Source organism: Echinops telfairi, unplaced genomic scaffold, assembly GCF_000313985.2.
Source record: "Echinops telfairi isolate 266 unplaced genomic scaffold, ASM31398v2 ScPeMD7_7467;HRSCAF=8505_1, whole genome shotgun sequence".
In the NCBI taxonomy this organism is placed as follows: domain Eukaryota; kingdom Metazoa; phylum Chordata; class Mammalia; order Afrosoricida; family Tenrecidae; genus Echinops; species Echinops telfairi.
This window is the reverse complement of record NW_022111368.1, coordinates 17,409,457-17,431,921: the sequence shown is the minus strand read 5'-3', so window position 1 is coordinate 17,431,921 and position 22,465 is coordinate 17,409,457. Positions and strand designations below refer to the sequence as shown.

The window sequence follows — 22,465 nt, the reverse complement described above, 5'->3', positions numbered from 1 at the left end:
ATTAAAATATTCCCAAATGTCAGCATTTCACATTATTCATAGCAAAAAAAAAAAGGTAGTTTTTCAGGGTAGCAGTGGCAGAATTTAAGATTCAAAAACAAACAAGATAACTGAATATATCTAACACATTGGGATGAAAATTCCCCCTCTAGCTACTTTTACCTCTGAAGCATGTAAGATTGTTCCTTGTTGTTAAAAAAGCATTGCCCTCTCATACTTTTATTTAAATGGATGGCCTTGCCACACTGTTGGCATAAAACATATCTATGAAAGCCTGGTTTGGATTCCTAAAGGTTTGTCTATAGAAAGAAGTAGTTAAAGTTCAGGGCACATCACTGATCCCAATCGCTGACATCAACCTGCAAGCCATCTGTGTGAGAGCGAGGTGGGCACGCCCCGTGGCACAGTGTGATGGCTGTGCAGTCACTGAGAGCAGCACGGGGTGGCTTGTGCTCTCCCTCCCTGTGCTGGAAAATGCTCCACGTGAGTATAACAGAACCTGAAGGGCCGTGGGTGGACTGGCAGGTGAGGAGGTAAATCGCAGCAAAGCCAGAAGCAGGAAACAGCTAGGACAGCTCCACGGCCTCCTGAGCAGCTATTGACTTCCTGGTGATGTGCTTAACTACCTGTGTTCACTGTACAACACAACGTTGCAGGAGCTAAATCCGGGTTGGTTTTCTCTTGGACGGCTTAAGACTGGTATTTTATGGTGTTAGGAAGGTGTCCTGATAAGCACAGGGTAAACCACTCAGCAGGAAAAGGAAAAAGAGATAGGTAATACAATGGTTTGGAAATGTGTGTACCTCATTGGATATGAGGGGGAGTTTTACTGTTAACAAACACAAAATAGTGAATTAGACATTCATCATAAAATCTGTGATATTTCATGATGAATGTATGTGCAAGTGATACAGTAGATGCTTCAGAGACTGTATACCTCACCGTGGATGTTTTGAGGTATAAACTATTTCATAATTTCAGCTATGTCCCTATATCTATCCTTGAAGACAGGCCTGATAATGGGATCTATGGCAGAGAAAAGGTAAACCTTTGGGAGGAGTCCTACCCATGGTTATACATGTGTTTTCTTTCTTAGCTACCTATTTTTTGCAGCTTCTGTTTTTTAAAAAATCCTGCTTTGATATTCAAATCAGTAATAAATAGTTAATGGCTTCAGAATAGAAGAATTCTTATGGCCACCACTAACTGACAGTTCAAAGTCCCAAGACTCCATTGTCTACAATCAATCTTCAAGTACTCTGTTGGGACACAGAGTACACAGCAGTACCTTATTGCACATTGACTCCCCCGGATTCCTTGCTAAGAGTGGGGAGCAGAGTTGGGTGCGGGGCAGCTGACCGCCCAGAGCCCTGGCAGGGTCACCTTCCCCTTCCGATGCAGATCCTCCTGGACGCCGGTGTTCATGCGCTGCACCAGGAGCTTCTCGTAGAGCAGGGGGTGGTAGGCCCCAAGTGTGCAGGCCGCATCGTAGTACAGCTCGTGGTAGTGACAGAGTTCTGTCTGCCGGACGGATGGGATGTACTCGTACACGTGCACCTCTCTGCACATGGACATCATGATGAGGATTCCTGAAATGCAAAGACACGTGACTTGGGGAGGCTCGGTGTGGTCAGGAAAGACTGTGGCAGGAGTCAACTTGCTTTGTGTGTGTGGTTTCGTTCTCTTTACACTTGCGGTGTTCTACCGTCCATTATGTGTATGCGCACTGTTTAAGAAAAATGGGGGCTGTAGTACCACTTGATCATTTCTTGTGGCTGTTCTATCCATAGTCTGTGTAGCTCCCCAAACGACTGGGTGGAAGTATACACACAAGGCACGAGGGGCTCTCACCTGGGGATTGGCCAATTTTGTCATTCCATTGGGTATAAAGTGAGCTATTTCAGAAACTAGGAACAGAGAGACTTCCACAACCATGAAGAAAAAAAAGAGCCACAGGAGAAATATACTCAAGATCCCTGGGTGGAGAAGTAGTGGTGGCAATAGAGACCATGAGACAGAGTGGCTGGCTTCCTGGCCCACAGAGGGACTAAAGCTGAGTGTCTTTAGAAAGCTGGCTTGCTGAGTGGAGTGCTCTTTGGGGAGTTAGCAGCAGTGCAAGAGCTTTGCACTGCTTGCCTGAGCAGATCAGAGGCCACAGGGCTGCATGGCTGTGAGGCTGGGGACTAAGCAATGCTGTATCTCCCAACATAATTGAGAAGAGGAATTGAAAACAAAAGAATTGTATCCTTAGGATTTCTGATACTGATTTATAACCTGTGGTCTTCCCTAATAAACTCCACCATGGTGAACACTGTATGATCTGTGAGTTCTGTGTAGCCATTGCAAAGGAGCATTGAACTCAGAAGAGAAAAGAGAGCCATGGGAGGGATGGGTGGCATGTGAAGAAAGAAGAAGGACAGGCAGAGGGGTGTCTGACTTCCGTTTCACAGGACGAATTGGATTACACCTCCCCTTGGGTAACTGGAGGAGGTCAGCTGTGGCTTCTGCACTATATCCTCAGGGGTATGTTAAGATGTGGCATCATATACGGTCACTCATTACAGTGATTAATGTGAGCAGATAATCAGATATCAAGGGGAAAATGAACCGTTATTGACCTTAAGAGGACCAGGAGACCACAATCAAGAGCAGGGGTTCCCAACCTTCCTAGTGCTGTGACCCTTTCAGACAGGTCCTCATGGTGTCGTGACCCCCAACCTTAAAACTAGTTTCATTGCTACTAATTTGGCTACTGTTATGAATCGGACGACCCTTGTGAAAGGGTGGTTCAACCCCTAAAGGTTGAGAACCGCTGATCTAGAGAATGAGATTTGCAATGTAAGTTACAAACTAATGTTCAAAAGGATTTCAAAAGATTCATAGAAAAAAATTCCATTACCTTTCAATTTCATTCTTTCCACACACTTGTTGAAGCCTCCTTGAATGTAATATATACACATGTCCAGCCTGATTTATAGTTATATTATCCAGTCATATTAATATGCCATCTGATTTGCAAGCATAGGAATATGTTCCCAAAACAAATGTTATAAAACTTGATTTTAACCGAGTTGTTTGATTATTATAAATTGATTGTAAAACTGCTGTTTGAAGAGTTGCAAGACTCAAGGACACACTGGAACAATTCTTATAAAATGGTTGGCTAGGTGGAAAGAAAGAGAGTGAGCTACAGGGTGTAAGAGTCCTATTAACAAAATTACTTTTCTCACCACCAGCACCACAGATTACAGGAAACGTTTTTTTAAAAATACTTATCTTTATTTTGAACTGTTACAAAAAATAAAGCCACAGAGTTAGTTCCTGTTCTTAACAACGTTCACCTGAAGACACTCATTTCCCAATTAACCATCTATGCTTATATCCTAAAAACTTCAACCCCAAGAGACATCTCGTACAAGAGACGCTAGCAGAGAGAAGGGCTTTAATTTTTCCAGAGAAGATAGAACGCACACTGATGGAGCTGCCTGGTGTGCAAGGAGCAGAAGGGGAACAGGAGGGAGGCTGTTGCAGAAGATCCCAGTGGTAAGATGGTTCTAGAGATGTGAATTTGGAGACACACCAGAACACATACCCCTAACAAAAGGGAATGAGGACCTAAGTTCAAATTCTATAAAGTCAAGTTGCATTTAGGAACTGTGTCACAATGGCAAGTTACTTGTGATGTCCTCTCCTTTTCCCACAAGTGCCACCAGTGCCTCCTCGTCCACGGCTGGCCTCCTCGCAGCAGCTCGGACCTCTCTCTAGAGCGGATCTGCAGTGGTGCAGGTGCAGCTAAGAAAGAACCATGAAGGACCAGCTTATTCTTCCCGAAATCACCCAGGAGAAGCTGTGCTTCCTGGAGTGCTGTTGTCGTGGGGCGCCAGCACAGATGATAATGAAACTGTTGTACTCCGTTAAACAATGACTTCTCTATGAAAACAGGGCTTGACGTGGTGATTGTCCCGAGACAATGCAATTCAATCTTATTCACTCTTGAAACTTGAAACACACGAGAAATCCTTCAGGTTTGCTTTAAATGTCAGGTTTGTTTTTGTTTTCTTTTGTTTTGTATTTTTCCAGGGATTGTGTTCTGAAGGGTGGATGACAGCTTCCATGATTTTTCATCTGGTTCCTGAACACCATCCCATCACTGACTGCCCCCCTCCCTTGGTCACGGCATATGCCTGGGTGGGCTGTGCACGGGAGCGGTACCTAGAGAGGCCCTGGATAGAATCACAGACATCACTGGATCTTCTATTCCTATGCAACAACTTTCCTGCAGGTGGCAGTGACGTGACTTCAAAGGTGTCTTTTGGATAATGCTAATAAACTGGCAGTGGAACTGTCCCTCGCATCCACAAGTCTCCATACTTCCTCTAGCGCTATGGTTCTCCACCTTCCTCTGGCCACAACCCTTTCATACACTTCCTCATGTGGTGGTGACCCCCAACCACAAAATTATTTTGTTACTTTATAACTATAATTTTGCTACTGTTATGAATCGGGTAACCCAGGTGAAAGGGTTGTCGACCCCCAAAGGGGTCGCGACCCACAGGTCGAGAAGCGCTGCTCTAGAGACTATTGCTGAGGTGTTTCCATGATCCTGAACAGTTCTGTGATTACAGTCCTGTGTGGGGACCGTAATCATCGGTTGTGTACTAACCTTCATCGTCCCTACACGGTAGCTATGGAAGTGGATGGTTTGCGAAAGGAGTAGATTTTTGACTCACAGTGACCCCCTGCGACAGAGAACTGTCCCCAAAGGGCTTTGTGGGCTGTGATCACCAAGTCTGTCTCTGCAGAGCTGTGGGCTTGCACTGCCACACCTTCTGCTACCAGCCAAGGGCTTCCCTGATGTGCCACCAGGGCTCCTTATAACCCCAGTTATATTTAGAGAGATACGTTAGTCATACAGTTGGCTCTTCCCCAAACTTCAGCGTGAAAAAGAATGATTGTTAAAATGTAGATTCCCGGGACTAGTCCTCATTGGATTCCTAAGGTTTGTGCTGGGGTCCAGAATCTGAATTTCAAATAAGCATTCCTAAATGCTCATCTATGGTGAGGGCTAGTTAAAAAATTCCAATCCATGACAGACCAATACACTTAACAACATGATATTAATGGTTCCCTAGACCAATGATTACGTAGTTGGGGTAGTCTACCAATGTTAACTTATTGTCAGAGTTTCTAAATATTTTCCATGTCTCAGGGGCTCTGGGGCGATGGCTTGCACACTGAGTGGCTTCCCACAAGGTCAGTGGCGCAGCTGCTTCAAGGGCGAAAGATGAGGCTGTCTGCTCCTGGACAGCTTTAGAGGCTCAGCAACGCAGAGATACATACAGTCCTATGCTGTCTTACAGGGCCATTAGCAATTAGAACGGACTCCCTGGAAGTGAGTGAGGTTGATACTACTCTGATTGTAGACCACTAACCAAAGTTCCCAGACCAATATTGGTCTGCTGGTCAGGCTTCCACGTTTTCTCTGCAAAAGTCTGCGGTGTCTCATCTGCAGCTGGCACTCTCCATGTTGGGCAGCTAATCATGACTCACATCCATTTAAGAGGAACCAGGGGTGGATGACCTCAGTGTGCTTGCTGTCATCCTGCTCGCAAAGAACAGTTACAGAGTTGAGTCTAAATTCTTTATCTGCAAAACATTTCAGAGATCGTTTGTTGCTAGTAAATTGTTATTTTAAAATCAGAATGTTTGTTAGCTATAGTAAGTTATTTTTGTGTGTCTTAAGTTTAGGCAAAAAGATTGTTTCCCCGTAATCAAATAAATACCTTTAGTATTTTCTTAGGTAATAGTTTTTATTTTAAGATAATGTCTAGAGCTTCAGAAATAAAGTGATATGTTTGTTCAAAAATGAGCTATGCACAATTCCTCCTGATTTTTGCCAGTTGAGTGGAGGCTCAGTAATAATGGTTGCCCATCATATTTTATTCTCAAATGAATGCATTTTTCCCGGTAACAAAAATTTTAAGCAATTGAGGAATCTGCTCTCAACATTTAAGTGACAGCCAGCTGCAGTCCAGACATCAAAGTTAGTAGGGAGACACCTTCAAAGGGTCAAATTTCATTGTCACCTTGTTGGAGACATGTGAAAGGTAGGCAAAGTGACAGGCCATAAGGAAGAGACTTTTTAACAAATATCTTTAATATTTTAAACTTCTTTTCCAGTCAGTTTGTTCAATTCAACTACCAGATACATACTTTGATTTCTAATTTTCTTAAGGAGACCTGGTAATACACCTGGCTCAGCTTTCGGCTGCTCACCACCTGGTCCGCAGCTCCATCCCACCAGAGATCGCAGGAGTGAAAGATCAGGCTTATAGGTTTAGGACCTCCATCGTGCAGCTCTACCCTGTCCTAAAGAGTCCCTACACATCAGAACAAACTCAAGGGCAATGGGGTCTTTGATTCCAACTATCACCCATTGGATATGCAAAATCATTATTTTTCAGTGATTACGTCTACATTTCAGTTTCCCAGAGTTATCCGCAATACACAGAACTTGAAAATGAATTCTTTCTCAAGGTTTGTAGTGAGTATAATGAGGTCGATGTCATTGTCAAGAGGTATGTGGGAGCTTGGGTGCAGGTCAGCTGATGGGTGTTATGGGGTAGGGTGGTCTGGGAAGCAGCGATTGCAGTAAGGCAGAGCTGAGGAAGGATGAGAAAAAGTCTGAGTTGCCAACATACGGCTGGAGGCCTCTGAATTACAGGCAGCATTTATTAGCCTGGAGGGAGTGCTCATCCCTGGGTGCACAGAAGAAGTTTCTTTCAAAGGACCAAATCAAAACTAAATTACAGTAAATTAAGGAACTCAACTTCTAGACCAAAGATCGGAGATTCGAACCCAGCCAATTGTGGCTTCAAAGACAATCTGGCGATCTGCTGCAGAAAGGTCAACGCCATGGACACTCTGTGGCACAGTCTACTCTGCACACGTGGGGTCACACTGGGGAGGAAGCAACCCAACAGCAACTCCCAAGGAGAAGCAAAACAAAGAGCTTGTTTCTGAAGGAGAAAGGGGGACGCAAGTCTGTGACCTACAATTGTAGCACAGTGGATCTAAGTACATCCTGAGAAAAACATTTCAGCTCTGATACCAGCCTCTCTGGGAGGGGCTGTGATGTGGAATGTGTCAGGCACAAGGGAGGTCAAAAGCAACACGTGGTTCCCAGAGGTGATTGGACTTATCACTGACAGGGCAGTCTGCCTACTGTGTTGACAGGGCCACAAGACAACCCTCAAGCTCAACCATTCCAAACGAAGGAGTCACTAGGGACTCCACGTACAGTTGGACTGATGACAATGAGTTATTATGGCAAGAGAACCAAAAACCAACATAAGCCAAGAGAAACGTATGTAGAGATCACGGAAAGCCAGGCACAAGCTTGCTGGGTGCTCTTGCAGTGGAGTCACACATGTTTAATTTCCCCTGTGACATGTGTGCCGTGTTACCAATCAGGGACACTCACTAGAGAACCAACACCCATCATTGGAGGGTGGTCACGCAGGCAGCCTACCCCGGCTTGCATGTACCAACATCCAAGGTTCCTGGTTCATACAGAGCATGCTGCTGAGTAAACAGTGTAAGAGCCACTCTGATTGGGCAGAGGGGTAGGGAGCCTCCCCAAATCCAAGTTCCCAGATACCAGCCAAGACCCAACCATGCAAACAGGCCTAAGATTAAGCTGGCAGGTTGCTACGTTACTTCTTTCCTACAGAGGTACCGTAAGTAAACGCATTCAAAGATTCACATTAACATGTAATCATTGCGTCATGTTCGAAGAACGGGGGCATTCACATCTGTTTATGCTAAAACTGTTATTTTCATTTCTCTTTTTCATGTCTGCTCAGGATTACTTTTAAAAAAACAAGAAGATGATAAATCATCTAAAACTATGCTATTCCATACAGAATTTTTTTAAAAAAATCACTTAAAGGACTTTTATGCTAAGTCATTTTGTTTGTGGGCGCCCCAAACTCAACTGCTTTCATCAGTAATAAAAATTTTACTGTTTTCAGCACCAAGCATGACTTTTTAAGAGGCGGATGAATGTTTAGAAGTTTTTAAGTGCATTTTCCCAAGTCAAACAAATGGGCCTGCAATCGGCTGTTTAAAATCTATAAATAGAATTCAATTAATGTTAACTTTCCTACTTGGCCAGTTTTAAAAATGAGTCCATACAAGGCATTCATTTGAAGGTGGGGGAAAGGTATTAATATTTTTCAGACATTTTTCATGATTCATGAGGCATTCGTTTGCCAAAATGCATGTTTTTAAGTACTGTACAATGCAATGTAATTATCAAACCAATTAAAAGTTATCTGCCTGAACTTAATTAAATGTCATTTTATGTAGCTCAGCATAACAAGCAGTATGGACACTTATTTGTGCCAAAACCTGGATAAAAAGGAAACTTTAGCTTATGTTCAGATATGATAAATTTTATTTGAATTGTGTTTCCCCTATTAACATTAATTCTAACAACTCTACTGAGACTATTGGTCATTCTCAGAAATTCCCGACTTATTTCACATATTTTATTACATGTGTTTACTAGAAATATTCTAAGACACTATTTTTTCTATGACTCGCATAATATTCAGAACTATTATTTTTTCATTTTATGAAAGATTATCTTTATTCAGGAGAAGATTCTATTATTCTTAATGATTTTGCATTTTTCTTTAAGTGTTATTATGACCCAAAAATGATAACATTGCAAATATTTTGCTAAACAAGTAGTAGGGATGAAAGGCTAAATTTATTGAATATGCTAATCTAACAGAATCTAGTAATTATTTTGTTTTCTCTAGAAACTTAAACATAAAATGCAAAAATCTGATAGCTGCATCTAAGATTCCTTAAAGAGCAAAACTGAGTTTTTCAGAGCATTTTCTGAGCATTCCCAGAATTTTTTTGTACACTAAAAAGTGGTTTGAGCTTGATGTGATAAGATGGTAACAAAAGAAGCATTTGCCAAATTAAATATAACCATACAATAACAGCATGTCACAAGAAGGACAGGTTTTAACTTATTTTATGTATTTTGTTGCAGCACATATCCAAGATTCATTATTTACAGGGGAATACAAAAAGCTGTTACTATTCAACATAATTATAATGCATTTTACATAGTCACAAATATGGTTATTAAGAAGCTTATTATTTTGTATTAATGTTTTGAGTTTGGAAGATATATTGGAACATGATATTCCAAAATGCAATATAAAATGGAAAGGAAAGTTATGATTTGCTTTTAAGCATATAATGCTTATGCATATATTAAATATGCCCAAGATTATAGTGTTTGCACCTATGAATTCCAGAAATAGTACTTATAACATTATTATAAAAGTGCTTGCCTTTAAAAAGGGGAAGGAAATGGTATGGTCTGTCCAATAACAAAGATCACCGAGTTTGTATTATGAATGAGGTCTGTCTTTATACTGACATTGGACTTAACCCTTGTCCAGAAGAATGTGGGCCTGCAGAGCATGTCCACAGGGACAGATAAGAGCTCACGACAGGGGCTCCAGGACAGACAGACCCCTCAGGAACCTATAATGAGAGCAGCGACATCAGGAGGGGAAGTGGAAGGTGGGGGAGGAAGGGGGACCCGATCACAATGATCTGCATACAGCCCCCTCTCAGGGGGACAGACAACAGAAAAATGGGTGAAAGGAGACAGCAGTCAGTGGAAGATATGGGGGAAAAAAATAATAAATTATCAAGGGTTCATGAAGCAGGGGGGAGGGGGCAAATGAGCTGATACCACGGGCTCAAGTAGAAAGAAATTTTTTTTGTAGAAAAGTAATAACTTGCTTTTATTTATTTTAAGCAAAAGGGAAGAAATTTATTGGAGCCCATACGGGAAACCCTAGAGGGGCCCAGCATCCCCTACTGTGTAGACATGCCCAGCAAAGGGTCACACCATTCACTGCACTCCCATGTCCCAGAGGGACTCCCCTTGAGCCGAGCCCCAAAGCCCCAGAACTGGCTGGGGGTGGGAAGGAAAGAAATATTTTGAAAATGATGATGCCAACATATGTACCAGATGTGCTTGTACATATGGATGGATGGATGGATGGATGTGATAAGAGCTGTAAGAGGACCCAATAAAATGATTTTTTAAAAAGATTCAAATGAAAAAGATTCAAGAATGTGTGTCTGATGACCTTCAGGCTGTGGGCTTCTGGCTATGCAAGCTAGCAGCTCCTGGTCTTGCCTTGATGTGCTTCTGAGCGTTGGGGACATTGATGCAAGCCTATTTCTTGGCTCCAAGTGAGGGTGTTCCTCTTTCACAAACTGATTTGCCTTTAAGAGAGACACCATAAGCCCTGGGACTCTAAAGACATCATTCCTTGTCCCCAGCCAGGCTATGATACAATTAAAATGACCTCATAGTATCCAATAATATCCAACTTGGGGTGAAAGAAAGAACAAGAAATAACTACCCAATAGGGTAAGGAACCCAATAAAATGAAAAAAAAAATTGTTGGCCAAGAAATGAGCCCTTGGGGAACATCTAAATGACCTTGATCCCTGCTAGATCCTTTCAATTTCAAATATATATACACACTCCAATAGGCAGACAGCTCTTTTATTGCATGTCTGGAAAAGGGGATAGGACATCTCCGTGATATCTACTCATACACCTTTCTCCATGCAATGTAAGAACAAATATGAACTCTAATTGGAAATTCAATTAGATTATCCTTGGCAAAGCAGTTTATCAGCATTTAGCAACAATTATTAATATGGTGTTTCCTCTGCTCCAGCACTAATATTCTTGAGAAATTATCTTAACAAAATAGTTAAAGAAAACTCTGTACATGCAAATACAGAATTTATAACAGTGCATATTAGTACATATTAATGACTCAACAACATGATACCAGATAATATAAAGCAACCTAAATGTCCAGTCACTAAAGAAATATGTATGATATGCCTGCCTTCTAATTTTATGGCCTCAGCATATCAAAGAACACTATCTTAGTCCAAGAATGGCCTTCTTCCATTTGGGAAAAAAGTCCTATGTGATCTAGCATAAATTTTAGATAAGGCATGTCACATAATAGTAAGTGTTTAATATTGGTTATTGTGCAGGGTTCCTAATTTAACTGTCTCACTCAAGGATGAAGACACTATTACGGTCTTCATTTACAGATGGAACCTGGGTTCAGAAATGTTACAAACTTGCTCAAGCTTACACATCTAGGTAAGGAGTTGAGGCAATATTGAATTCTCGTCTTTGTGGAGCCGAACACCTTCGCTACAATTCACACATAAAGTGACAAAGGAGGAGGGTTAGCACCCTTCTGTTGGTGAGACAAGTTACCTCAAAGGAAAGAGTTCATGTCATTATAATTTCTCATCCACTCATTCAGCAACATTTATTGTATATCTGTTGGGCGATGCCCGGCACTGAGCGGGGCATACGTATTACAACAACATTAAGAAAAAGCAAATCTATTTCTTCAGAATTGTGACGGAAGCTGCCAAGATCAGAACCTCCTGGCTCTCCGGAATCCAGGAGTGACAGTGGGGACAGCAGAACGTTTCCAGCTGACGGTGGTGTGGCAGCCACCTTTTCTCCTAGCAGTGATGGATTCACAGGGAAAGGGCTTTGAAGGAACTACTTCAGTGCACCAGAAAGATAAGATCCTCTCAGCCTGTAAAAGAACTTGAATGATTCATGTGAACCCAAGACTGAAGCTCCCTTCGTTTGTCGTTTGGATTCTGCCATCTCCTACCTGCTTCACGACGGGAACAGGTCACCACCCCTTAGTCTCCATTTTCAACCTGCCCAAGGGGTGGCACCACCTTCACCACTATACAGATAGAGAAGACACTGGATTTCCTCTCCATTTTTGTTAATCTTCAACATTAATATTGTGTTTACATCCATGAGAGTGAGAATTAGTGCCCTACAGAGCCTCTGCTGGGCTGTTCCCATGGAGGTACAATGTGATGGGTGCCAGCGGCATTCAATGCGGAAAGTAGACTTGACAATCAGAGTAATAAGCCGGCCTGACTGTGGAAGAAGGCCCCCTGGTGGTGCAGTGGGGAAGCCTCCTGGCTGCTCATTGAAAGGCTGGCCATTGGAATGCACTAGCTTCCCTCTGGGAGCAAAGGGGTGATTTGTCCCCCTGAAGATGAGAGCCCAGCAAACCTCCGTGGACACTTCTACTCTCTCCAACAGGTTGCTGTGAGGAGGAATTGAGTCAACCACACATCAGCAACAGAAAATGTGGACGGGAACCCATAAAAGGAAAATTCAGATAATGATACGAGGGAAAAGGAGCTATTTAGCAGTTATAATAATGTTTTAAACATTTCACATAAAATTTCATTTTTTACCTTTTTATAAAGACTGCAAAATTCTAGGGTACTCTTCCAAACCGTTGCAAAGAAAAGTCTAACAAAGCAGGGCAGAATCACTTTCTTCCATTCAGATTGGTGAACATTTCAACTTAGAAAAGAAATGTAAGCATATTGGATCAATATCTGTAACACTATAGACATCTATAAACTCATCTGATTTAAATATATTAGTAAAGTAAGATTAAAAATATTAGCCAAGTCTTCATTAGTTTCCTATCATGACCTTATTACACAAGACCAAGAGACATTTTCACAGTTACTCAAAAAGATCCTAAAAAACAATTTTCAGTGCTTAATGTGAAATACTGAGTTAAGGATTTAATGCTTACTTATGGTAAACATTCACCTCATTGGTAATGATCCTTCAAAATAATTTGATAGGTAGGGTTTCCTGATAATATTAATTGAATGTTTAAAAATAGAAAAAAATGATTCTAAAATATTTGTTTAGACATTTGAGAGAACAAAATTCAGTATACACTTTAGACTGTAGAATTTTAAAGTATCTTCTGCATATTAAAGGAAGCTTATAATTAAGGCTTACTTTAATTCCTTGAATATAAAGTATACCCAGTATCAGTATAATTTTTCATAGGTACATTCCAGTTTTACTACAAATATAGCATAAAAAATTATTAGCTTGGATACATCCTATTATGTGGATTTCAAACTTCTAAAGTAAGATGCTATTCCAACAAAAAAGTGAGTTTGGATGAAAAGGTTCTTAGATTTTGCTTCTTCAATGTGTGCGGTCAGTCTGTTCCTCACACTGTACAACTTATTGTTCCTGCTCTGTAAGCATAAAGAAAAGCCCTCATTATTTGACAATTTAACAAATAATATGTGTAGTTTCCAACTAATTACTTCTGTCCTAATCTGCTTTCACAAAGACATCTTGCCCAAAGGAAAATGTCGATAGGGGGAAGGTGGGGAGAGGTGGGGAGGAAGAGGGGCATGATTGCAATGATTGACAGATAACCCCACCCCACCCCAGGGGACAAATAACAAAAACCATGGGGCAAGCTGTAAGGTATGAAAATAATAATAATTTATAATTTATCAAGGGGTCACGGGGGCGGGGGGAGGAGAAGAGGAGCTGATATTAAAGGAACAATAGAAAATAAACATTTAAAAAATAATGATGGTAACATATGTACAAATATGCTTGATACAATTGATGTATGGATGGTTATAAAAGCTGTAAGAGCCCCCAATAAAATGATCTTTTAATTTAAAAAAGCAAAGAAAGGAAAAGACACGGCCTCTGGGAAATGTGACTATATAAATACTACTGATGGAGGAGAAAGCGCAGCCTGCCTGCAGGGACAGTTCTGTAACAAAGACCGCTCTGAAGCAGAACTAGCTCCGGGCTCGCTCTCTCGTTAAAGACCCCCCAGTCTGGTACACGGAACTGACACTGCTTCCAGACTCTTCTTCCCTTCAACATTGATTGCTCTCTTTTCCCAGGAAAATGCAGATGGATGGGACACACACAAACACATGCACACAAGCCTACCATCGCTCCCAACCCAGCAACGTGAGATCACGTATGGTATGTATCTCCACAGGGACTGTTGTTGTGGGCTAAGGGTTGCTAATGAAGGTGCACAAAAGATGCTATGTTGCCTGGATGGAAGATGTTAACTGAATTATCTGTCTGAATGTTACTGAGAGGAATGCTTACCAAAATCAGTACTCACACTCAAACCAAATTCACACCCATCAAGTTGATTCTGACTCACAGCAACCCTATGTAGGACAGGGTAGAACTGCCCCTGAGAGATTCCAACTGTAATTCTATCCAGGAGTAGAAAGCCTGGTCTTTCTCCCATGGAACAACTGGTGGTTTCAAACTACTGACCTTGAAGTTAGCAGCCTAACACAGAACCACTATGCCACCAGGGCTCCTTGGAATCAATTATAGTTGGGTCTTTATTATTATTATTAGTTCCCATATTCCTATCTCACTAAGAAGTACATACAAAAAGATGGGTCCCAACATGAAAGAAACAGAAAATAATCCATGTGTTATAAGTCCGTTTATAATCAGCTCTTATGTATGTCCTTTTACATTAAGTTTTACAGACATAAAAATAAGTCCATGAGGGATTCTTGGAGTAAATTTTCTAATTTTGTCTTTAAAGTAAAAAAGAATAATTTATAGTTGAAAATGTAGCAGAGTTAAAATATAGGATTTAAGGCTACTGAATCTCAAATTACAGATATAAATAATATTTAAGAAGGTATATTATTTTAATTGAACACAAATATAAATAACTATGCTACCTGGGTTTAAATATGATAAGAAATTAGGAATTGAAGGAAAGTACAGTGTTAATAATAATTATAAAACCCTGTGTTCTCTAAGTCAAATGAATAGTCCCTCTTGATACCACATCTATCAATAGAAAGCCTGTAGACAAGATTTCATAAGTTTCCTCCAACTTTACGATTCTTAAAAGCGGTATGTATGTATGATCTCAGGACCAGCAGCATTACCATCACTTAAGAGCTTAAATTGTGAACCACCAGTTTGCAGAAGACTATGGATGAGAGTGGAGGCCCCAAATCCATTTGCAGGGTCCCCACATGGATTAAGACTCCAGTGAGTCCCCTCTAAACGTAGTCAAGGGATGGGAATTGTAATAGGTAACCAAATCTGAGACATTTCTATACAAGGATAAGCAATCATCAATCAGGATGTACTATTTCAGATCCAAGTGGAGCCTTATGCTGCTTGAGAAAGTAGAATGCCAAGGAAACCCCAGGATGCTCTTCCCCAAAGAGAACCATCCTGTCTGTCCATTGACTCGGGGCAGAACACTCTACTGTGCAAACTGATACATCCTAATCTAGCCCAACAGCTCTAGGATGGGTTTGTTTGTTCACGAACTGACAGTGGATGTTAGAGTATTTGGAAATGATGAGGCGGTTAGACAAAAATTCGATATGTTTCCAGCATCACTTCAGATCACAGAGAGGGCATTTGGTGAACACTTTCTGATTATAGGGGGAAAGATACTCATTGATTTAAAAAAATATTCTTATGGCAGATAGCCTGTGATGTGGGTGACATAATTTCACTGATAGTTATGAATGTCCGTTAAATTAAAAAACAGACTCTGATTCAGTATATTTCTAAGAAAGATCAAAGAAAATGTGTAAAAGGATTACAACAGCATCGAAGGGATATACGAAGGATGCTGTAGGCTCTGCTGAGCAGAGCTACCAAGGTTCCATCTTGCTTGCGGAAGATCAGCAAAACCAATTCCATAATGCTAGGCTGTGTCCTTTACTGCATAGGTCTTGTCCCCCACAGAAAATAGCCTATCCAGTAGGACCTTAATGATGGCTTAGTCACTTGCTCTTTCCCATCTTTAGCAACATATACTGTCCCATACAGCTTTCAGCGATGAAGGAAAGGTTCCCTGGGAAGTTAAGTTGTGGTTTATGTAACCGAGGAACTGAAATTTTACTTACTTAATTCTAATGAACCGACACTTAAGTAAATGTACAGATGGCTGTGTTGGGCTGCTAACTTCAAGGTTGGCTGCTCAAACCCACCAGCTACTTCATGGGAGGAAGAGGAGGCTGTCTGCTCCCATGAAGATCTGCAGTCTCGGAATTTATGTCTAGGGTCACTATGAGTCAGCATCAACTTGATAGCAGTTTGCTATTGTTTTTTTATTGTGGCTTCCAGCTACTACAGAGGGCAGCACAGTGCTAGAAAAGAGTAATAAACGTTAGCCAGCAATGTCATCCTTAGGTTTATTCTTTCCCGTTTCTCATCTGAGCGTCCTGAGGCTCAGTGCATTGAGTGACTCGCTCAGAGTCAGAATGCTAGGAAGTCACAGGGTGTAATTCAGCTTAAACCCATCTTATACAATCCTGCTATCACATTAAGTTCCAATCTTCCTTCATTATGTAAATTAAGAGTTAAAGGCCAGCACCAGGCTCTGAAATTTCCAAATTCTCAAGAAATAGTTATAAAAGGAAGTTGCATATATGCAGCATGATTTTTTCCCCCCAGCAAAACCATGTGGGAAATCCATCCAATGAGGAAAGACTGCATTTGCAGTCAATACTGTTGGGACAATTGAATTTCCACAATGCAAAGGGATGAAGCTGGACGAAGAGATGAACTAAAAATTAAAATAACAGACATGTGAGATCTAGAATCATAAGGCTCTTAGTAGAAAATGCTTCAAACCTTGTTTCTGACAATGGATTCTTAGCACTGACCCCCAAAGCAGGGACAACAAGAAACTATTTTGACTTCATTGAAATTATAAAACATGTGCATCAAAGGACTTAAGTAAGAAAGTGAAGGGATTCCTACAGAATGGGAGAACATATTTGGTATCTGTACTATATCAATAACTCTGACCACTCCAGAACAGTCCGATTTATTTAGATTTTGTCAACTTGAATTTATAGGAAAGTGGAGGGTGGAGTCCAACCTGTCAAGCAACCACAGCCTGATGCTGCCTTAGGGGGGTGGCCTACTTCTCTGGGAGAAACTAGGAGCTTCTCCCCCTCTCTCTGCCTTCTTTGCCATCCTGCTTATTGGGACTCCATGTGTCTCCAGGGGCAGTACCATGTAGGCCACCTGATCCTGAGGGCTGTCGGTGTCCCACCATATTTCCCCTGACCTTGGATCCATCCGACTGTACCCACTGGCCTGTGACCGTCCATCCTCCTTCTTCACCTTTCTCCATCACTGGCATGCAGCTATGTGAGTCTAAGGAGGACTCTGGATAGCATCACACTCAGGGATTTAAATTGGACTGGGCGGAGATGACTGCTCAATGCAAGATGACTTCCTGCTCTTTCTTACACACAGTTGAGTCACTGGTTTGGTTTCTCTAGACAACCCAGCCTAACACACAGCCCAATAACACAGTAAGCAAAGGACATTAATATACATTTCACCTCAGAAAATATATGAACTGTTGATAAGTACATGAAAAGATATTCACCTTGGGGGCTTAACAACTTGTGAGGGGCTATGTAAGAGGCAACTATTGGTCTCACCCTGTCCAGAGCAAAGAAGACCTAAGAAAATCGAGACAAGGAAACGATTTGTTCAAAGGACTAATGGGCCACGAGAACCTCAACTTCCATGACCTGAGACCAGAAGAACTAGATGGTGCCCAGCTACCACTGCTGACCTCCTCCAGACAGGATCACAACAGGAAGAACAGAGGGGTGTGGGAGAGCGACGTGGAAGAAACGCAAAATCCTGAGAAAGATCAGGCATACTGGTCTGATAGGGATTTATGGAACTCCCCAAACTATGGTGCTTTGACACCCCCCCTCAGCCCCCCACCACACACACATACACACCCTTGTCCGCATGCACAGCTTAACTTTTGCTCAAATGATAGAAAGGCCTGTACTCACTCCTTAGAGCAATCACCAATACACGTTCAAAAGAGCAGCCTTAGCCGAGGGATAAAACTCAGAAGGATGAAGGGAAATGGTATACACAGGAAGAAGTGGGAAGAATGTTGTTACATTGTGGGTGTTGTAATCAATGTTACAAAACAAAATGTGTGTGAATTATTGATGAAAAAGCAGTTTGTTCTGTATACCTTCGTGTAAATCACAACCATAAAAAGAGGTTTACTATCATGATTCCTAATGGAAATGCAAATCAAAGCCACAATGAGCTATTACTTCACAATCACTAAACTAACCCTGTTGAGTCAACACTGACTCACTGCGACCCCAAGTGGATGAGTAATTTTCTAAAGTCATGATTACTTAACTCCTGGTGGCACATTGGGTTAAGCATTGGACATGGAGCTGTCTGCTCCCATACAGATTTACCATTTTGGAAATGCTATTAATCAGCACTATTTGGTCCTAAACGGTCACTATGAATTGGAAATCAACTTCATGGCAATGAGTTTTTGGATTGGCTAATGATTTATGTTGCATTTTTCAAACTATGTAGATTATCAGTATACCTGACCTCCCATCCCACTGTGTTTTAAAGCTTTGTTCTAATCAAATATCAGCCACCTGAACTCAAGAGAAAGCAATGATATGAAAAATACTTTATTAAATTTCTGCCACATTCTATTATACTTTTAAAGTACGAGTCTGCCCTGTTTACTCTTTGCTGACAAATTAAATAATACTTTCTTTCCTAAATCAACAGGATCCTACTAAATTATAGTAGAGACAGAGTTAGGATGTCAAAAGGGTGATTTGGAAACAAAAAATGTCAAAGGCATGACTTTCAAGGGGGAAAAGAGAAAAGCCGTGCTCGGGAGAATGACAGGCAGACTCCTCTTCTAAACCCTTCCTACGTAATACAGTCCAGGCTGTTCCAACACTTGAAGTCCACTCCCCACTCTTGCAAGCCTTCACTATGGAAAACTGTATGCCTATGTTCATAAACAAACCACTGTCATTTCTAGAAAGTTCTTGCTTAAATGTGGGTGCGGGGGGTGGGGGGGGCAGTCTATGGTCCAAGTAAAGTGCAGGGTAGTGAATAAATTGAAATTTGATAATATTTTTTTTCAGGAAAAAAAAAAGAACATCCTCCAGTTTTTCCGAGCCTTTCAAATCATCAAGGAGATAGATCTTGATAAGCTAGCCCTTGATATTGTCCTACTGACATCAAAGTAGGCATGAAACAAATGATGGGGTAAGATAAGACCCGGTAGAGAAAATGGGATAAAAACTACAAACTTTGAGGATCAACGCATGGCTGTTTGATTATGTTGCCGGATAACAGCCATTTCTGGATTAGAGCTAACGGCTCTCTGGTTGAGAAAGTTGTGTAGACTCCAGAATTGGTTCCAACAAAAACCCAACTACCAGTCATCTTACATATTTATGGCTCTGTTCTATGGCTGATAAGTGGCCCTGGTGGTGTAATGAACTACACACTTAGCTGCTAACCACAAGGCCAGTAGTTCGAACCCACCAGCTGTTCCATTGGAGAACGAAAGATGAGGCTGTCAACTCCCGTAAAGATTTAAAGTCTCAGCAACCCAAAGGGGCCATTCTACCCTGTCCTATTGAGTCCCCATGAGCGAGAAGAGACTGGATAGCATTGAGTTTGGTTTCTTGGTTTTGGTATTCTTTGTCTGCAAAGCAGCTCCTCAGCCCGACACTTTATAACAATGGGGATAGCAGTGTGTGGGTTCAAGTAGGCTGCGATTTCTTTTGACGTGCCTAGCGGCAAAAGGTAGAATCGGTGTTTCCTCCCCTTGAATCTGATGGGGTCTGTCACTGCCCTTTGACCAATAGACTAGAGATTAAGTGATGCTGTAACACGTTTCCAAGGGCAGGTCTTACCAAATAGGTCACTTTCATTTCAGTCATCTGTAATATTCTCCCAAGCAGCCCTAAGGTGCCACATAAGAAGTTCAACTACTTTGAGACCACTATGGTGGAGGGACCACCTGCAGGCACGTAGCCAGTGGTGCTAGCTGAGCCTGGCCTTCCCATCATCCCGGACGAGAGGCAGGCAGGAGAGTAAAGCCATTCCACCCAACAGCTGAATACCACCCAGCGGGCTCCGCTGAGGTCATGCCAAACAGGATAATTGCCCATATCAACACCTTTGATAACCCATAAAATGACGGGGCCCAGAAAGATGGGTCCTGCGTTACACCTCTAAACTGTCGGGTCGTTTGTTATGCTGCAATCGATAACCGGGCCGGGGGTTCTCTTTTTCGTACTCAAGCTCATTTCCTTTCAAGATGGCCTACGATTCATTGCTCTTAGGATGTAACGTGACTATGAGGCACCCGCCATAAAACAAACAAATAAACAACACGCACACACACATTGCCATCACCTTGATTCGGACTCGGAGCAACCCGTACAAGGTGAAGTAGACTGCAAATCTGCCCAGGAGCAGACGGGACCCCTCCCTCCCAGACTGAGGACTGTGTGGTTAGCAACCAAATGCAACTGTATCGATTTGTTCAATATCAAGCCAATCCCTGCCTTCCGACACCCAATCACTTGAATTTTTTGTTTGTTTTCATTTAAAATTTTGGATTGGTGAATTGGTTGACGGTTTACCAAGAAAGTCAATTTTCTCTTGAACAATGGATACATATTTTGTTTCATATCCTGGGTTGCAATCCCCACAAAGTAACACCACCTACCTCACTTCCTCCCGGTGTTGCCAGTTTCCATCCCCCCTTCTTTTCCAACCCTTCTGGACTGTGTCCCCGGGTAAATGCTGCCCTTTGGATCATAGTCATTAGAGTTTTCAGGATAGACTTACCAATGAAACCAGAAGACGGTGGGTTAGGCTGAATCTTTTCCTTGGTGTTCTCCTGGATAATGTCCCAGAGCTGCCAGATGAATTTAGGATGAAGAATGTAAAATGGCTGGTTTGGGTTTCTCTGGCGATGCTGAATATATGGAGTGAACAGGTTGTAGTCTGGCTTCTTATACCACTAAGGTACAAACAAAACAGAGCGTCATCAAGCACAGAGGACACACAGTCAAAAAAAACCAGGGAAAGTAGATTCAGAGGCTGAAACAATCCATTGGCTCAGGAGGGAGATGGAGAAAAAGAGGGCTCCTCAATTCTATTCTGTCGGCTCGTTTGTTATGTGCAATCGGTAACCGGCCCGGTATGAGGAAGAAGAAAGAGCGAGGCCAGGAGCCTCGCCCGTGGTTGTTAGATGCCTGTCAAGTCGCTTCGGACTCACAGTGACCCTATGTACAACGGAAGGAAACGCTGCCTGCCCTTGAACCCTTGAACCTAGGAGCGCACTGTTGCTGCCGCTGTGTCAATCCATCTTGTCAAGGGCCTTCCTCTTTTTGTTGCCCCTCTACTTAATCAGCATGATACCCTTTCCCAGGGACGTTCTAATGCTTTATTCGTTAGTAAACTGAGGGAGATGGGTTAGAGCAGTCAGCAGACTATGTCTGTAAAGGGTCTAATGGTAAACATTTAGAGCTTGGGGTGGGGGGGGGGAGGGTCATACTGTGTCTGTTCATCCCTGCCAGTGTTGTGTGAGAGCAGCCATGGAAGGGCACGCTTGTGTTCTAATAAAACTTTATTTACACAAACAGGCAGCAGTCAGATTTGTTCCATGGCTGGCATTTCCTGGCCCCAAGGATGGATCTTTGGGTTTTAAAAATGAGTCTTCCAATTCTAATCTGTAGTGACAGAAACATATTGTTGCCACATATGGATTTGGAGATGGGAAAATGGGCCTTTGGGGGATGGTGGAAATAATCCACATCTTGCTGTGGTAGTAGATGCTTGAGGGTATAAATTTAGCAAAACTCACCAAAAGGTATGCTTAGAGTTAGTGTATGTAACTTCCAGCACACTCAGGTGGGTTTGGAAAAAGAAAAAGTCAATCCTCAGAGGAAAGGGGATTTGGAGAAGGCCTGTGAGGGAGAAGCTTAACGCTGCTCCCTTCAGAGAGATGCCACGGCTTACACAGCATACGGTTCCAAGACATACTCCATAAGGGAGCGGGTTTCGTGGCTTTAAAATAGGCCCATGCCAAATCCAGTTTGGCGATGGCTGTTCAGGTGATTTTGATGCACACCCCTGGTTGAGGGCCAGTTAGGCATGTGGTAGGTAAATGTCCAGCCTCATTCTCAAGGTGCTGGGAGCTCCACACCCTCTTCTTCCTGAAGAACCCTTTTTACTGTGGGCAACTTTCTTAGCTATTGACTTCTTATGAGGAGCCAACTTGTGCCATCTCACATTCACCTTAAGAAAGGGCCGTTCTCCCGAGGCCAAGACAAAACATTCAATTGAGCGGCTGAGAGTTTGCTATCATCCCTCATTCACACCCTCCATCTAAAAACTAGTCTGCTGGCTTCCGCCAAAAAGAAGCCAGCTCCTTGTTCTCCTACAGACAGGCTATTATTTTATTTTTTAATTTCTTTTTTAAATCATTTTATTGGGGGCTTGTACAACTCTTATTACCATCCATCCATCCATCCATCCATCCATCCATCCATCCATCCATCGTGTCAAGCACATGTGTACATATGTTGCCATCATCATTCTCAAAACATTTGCTTTCTACTTGAGCCCTTGGTATCAGCTCCTCATTTT

General features: G+C 42.1%; 1 protein-coding gene across 2 annotated transcripts in view; it reads right to left on the bottom strand.

The window, feature by feature from the left end:
- Window positions 1-1,109: 1,109 nt before the first annotated feature.
- ST6GAL2 (ST6 beta-galactoside alpha-2,6-sialyltransferase 2) overlaps window positions 1,110-22,465 on the bottom strand; it is a 36,274-nt gene continuing 14,918 nt past the window's right edge. Inside the window, exons 4-6 of one of the 2 annotated variants that reach the window (XR_006679459.1) lie at window positions 20,660-20,834; window positions 12,379-12,490; window positions 11,611-11,690 (exon numbers count right to left, since the gene is read on the bottom strand). Coding sequence is in view for 1 of the 2 variants with exons in the window: in XM_004704326.2 (XP_004704383.1) it covers window positions 1,321-1,589; window positions 20,660-20,834 (444 nt within the window). In the remaining variant the exon portion in view is untranslated. Of the gene's footprint in view, window positions 1,590-11,610; window positions 11,691-12,378; window positions 12,491-20,659; window positions 20,835-22,465 lie in introns of those variants that run through there. The other variant, XM_004704326.2, reaches the window with a different exon arrangement.